The sequence below is a fragment of the Fomitiporia mediterranea genome (assembly GCF_000271605.1).
Source record: "Fomitiporia mediterranea MF3/22 unplaced genomic scaffold FOMMEscaffold_356, whole genome shotgun sequence".
Taxonomy (NCBI): domain Eukaryota; kingdom Fungi; phylum Basidiomycota; class Agaricomycetes; order Hymenochaetales; family Hymenochaetaceae; genus Fomitiporia; species Fomitiporia mediterranea.
In genome coordinates this window covers 1,246-3,626 of record NW_006760741.1, presented here as the reverse complement: position 1 = coordinate 3,626, position 2,381 = coordinate 1,246, and the positions used below count along the sequence as shown (strand labels likewise).

Genomic DNA, 2,381 nt, shown 5'->3' with positions numbered 1-2,381 from the left:
TTGCAAATCCTTCAAACAAGCTAGCAAACTCAGTAAGGGACTTGCCAAGTCTACTCTGTAAGAATTGTTTTAATATGTTGTCACAGTGTATAACTGGTGCATGTGAGCCATTTGGTGATGTACAGACTATAATACATAATGAAGAGGTTCCTGCTCGTTTAGAAAGGTTTGATAACTGAGTATAAAAGAGTTAGATATGGATATACATTTATAATACAATGTAATGTGTACTCACCTCTTTAATAATATGTTCACCTGTGTACTGTACTGTTTGACCAATAGACTTCTTCAATGGCCTAGCCTGAGATGAAGTAGACTTCTTCATACAGTGGTCCTCCAGCATCTTCAGTATGCTATCTTTTGACTCCTTGTCTAAGGACTGCTATGTTGTGTAACCTTTGTTGTCTGACAGATTATGAATCTCTTAGAGTCTTGCTCTTGTGTCTGTACTAACATTTGATGATAGATCTAAAAAATAAATAAGCTTATACAATATGATTCATAATTCAGGCTACACACTGCCTTCCTTGTATTGGACAGCCTTGAAATGTACAAAGGCATTAAAAGGATTCACTTTCTGTTCATTCTTGAGAGATGCTCTAGTGAATACCTTCTCCTTCAGTTGTTCAGGATTAACACTATGCTGAGCAGCAATTGCATCAAGTGCTTGGTAATGGTGAGCAACTTCTTGTACAACATCTGACCAAACAGCAGCTGCCTTCTCAGCCCTCTTGTCTGCCTGAAGCTTCTGTTCTAAAGCAGGGATGTTTTTTACTGTAGACCTTCAAGGTTTGACCATATTCTTGCTTAACTTGTATGCAACTGTTGCTTTAATAAGTGCAGGATTAATAGGTACAGAAATATCTGGTACCAGATCAAGTAGTGCAGGATCAAGTAGTGTAGGATCAAGTAGTGCAGGATCAAGTAGTATAGGATCAATCAGTGTAGAATCCATGAAGGAGGAGAGTGTGAAGTTGAGTGTAATTCTACAAAATATTAGTTACAATTGACATTTCTGAGGCATACTGGGGGATATTGTATAGTAACATATTAACAAGATAACATGTCAGTTGACACCTTGAATTGGAGAATTAGTAAAGGAAGAGTTATTTTGACTTGACAGATTGCTTGTATTTTCAATAACATTCATGTAGTACTTCAGTATGCATCCATTCTGTCAGAAATTGAATAGAAGTACATCAAACACAAATATACATATACTATACCATACTATGCATTTGAATTATTATTTTTTAAGGCATTTGACTTGTATGAAAACTCAAGTTATTCATAATATTGTAATAACACAACAAGAAGATAGGGGACAAGATACACAAGATAGCAAACAACAAAATGCATAGCAATTGAACATACAGACGAAAAAAATTCAGAAACATTTTGAAGCACAGAAGAACAATGAATGCAAATAGAAATAAGGCACATTCATGGAAGTAAGTCAGAGTGGTGTTCAAGCATACTTAACATGTCAACAGAATTTTTTTTTGCACACTCAAACTCTAAAGGTATTATTAGAAACAGCTTCTGAACACACAGTATGTAGTGTATGTCTGAGGGAGCATCTGATACAAGAGGCTGTAGGTACTGTTTCAGTGAGTACTGCTTTAGTGGGTGCTACTTCAGTGGGTGCTGCTTCAGTGGGTACTGCCTCACTGGAAAGGTTGGACTGTAGAGAATACATTAGTATTTGTTAAAGATACTTGAATACAAGTAAAATTCTCTATACACACCTTGGAAGAAGCTTCAGGAGATGCAATTATAATGCATAGCTGAGATGATTGAGATGACTGAGGTGACTGAGGTGAACTGAGGCAGTGAGGAGTATCTGGACTGTTAGACATAGGTGGAGAGGCAATAATAATACTGTACCCAGCCAGAATCACAATTGTACTATGAGACTGGACAATTTGAGCCTGAGTGCTATCTAATCTGACCTCATCTGTGTAGCAGTTTGAGATGGTTTGACAACAACCAGGACCCTCATCCCTGACAACCCAAGCACCAACTGTACTGCCTGCCTGAACTGTTGTAGACATATATTCTGACTCAGCTTGCTTGAGTACTTAGAGAACTTCAAGTGTTGGGGGGTTGTTGTTCCCCTAGTACTCCTTGTCTGGTGTCACAGTAGCCTGTAAGCCAGAAGGACCATCCGAAACCACACAAGTCTCAGACTTGTCATCTGTAATGTCCTCAATGTCAATGTCCAGATGACAGGTCTCAGCACATGGGAGAGGATCAAGGTTACTATGGTTGAAGACCTTTGCCTAAGTAGATTGTGTCAGTCTAATCTCAACCTGCTACTCCTTACAGCAACTAGGAACAAAGATTGTCCTGCTTGAAGCTGCCCAAAAGTTGTACTCACC

The 2,381-nt window shown here is 38.5% G+C and overlaps 1 protein-coding gene across 1 annotated transcript; it reads right to left on the bottom strand.

The window, feature by feature from the left end:
• Positions 1-511: 511 nt before the first annotated feature.
• On the bottom strand, positions 512-1,859 carry FOMMEDRAFT_163153 (uncharacterized protein; the record flags this gene model as incomplete). The annotated part of the gene is made up of 3 exons (XM_007272201.1): positions 512-748; positions 1,619-1,684; positions 1,749-1,859. The coding sequence occupies 3 exons, from the start codon at positions 1,857-1,859 to the stop codon at positions 512-514; spliced, it is 414 nt and encodes a 137-aa protein (XP_007272263.1).
• Positions 1,860-2,381: the final 522 nt, after the last annotated feature.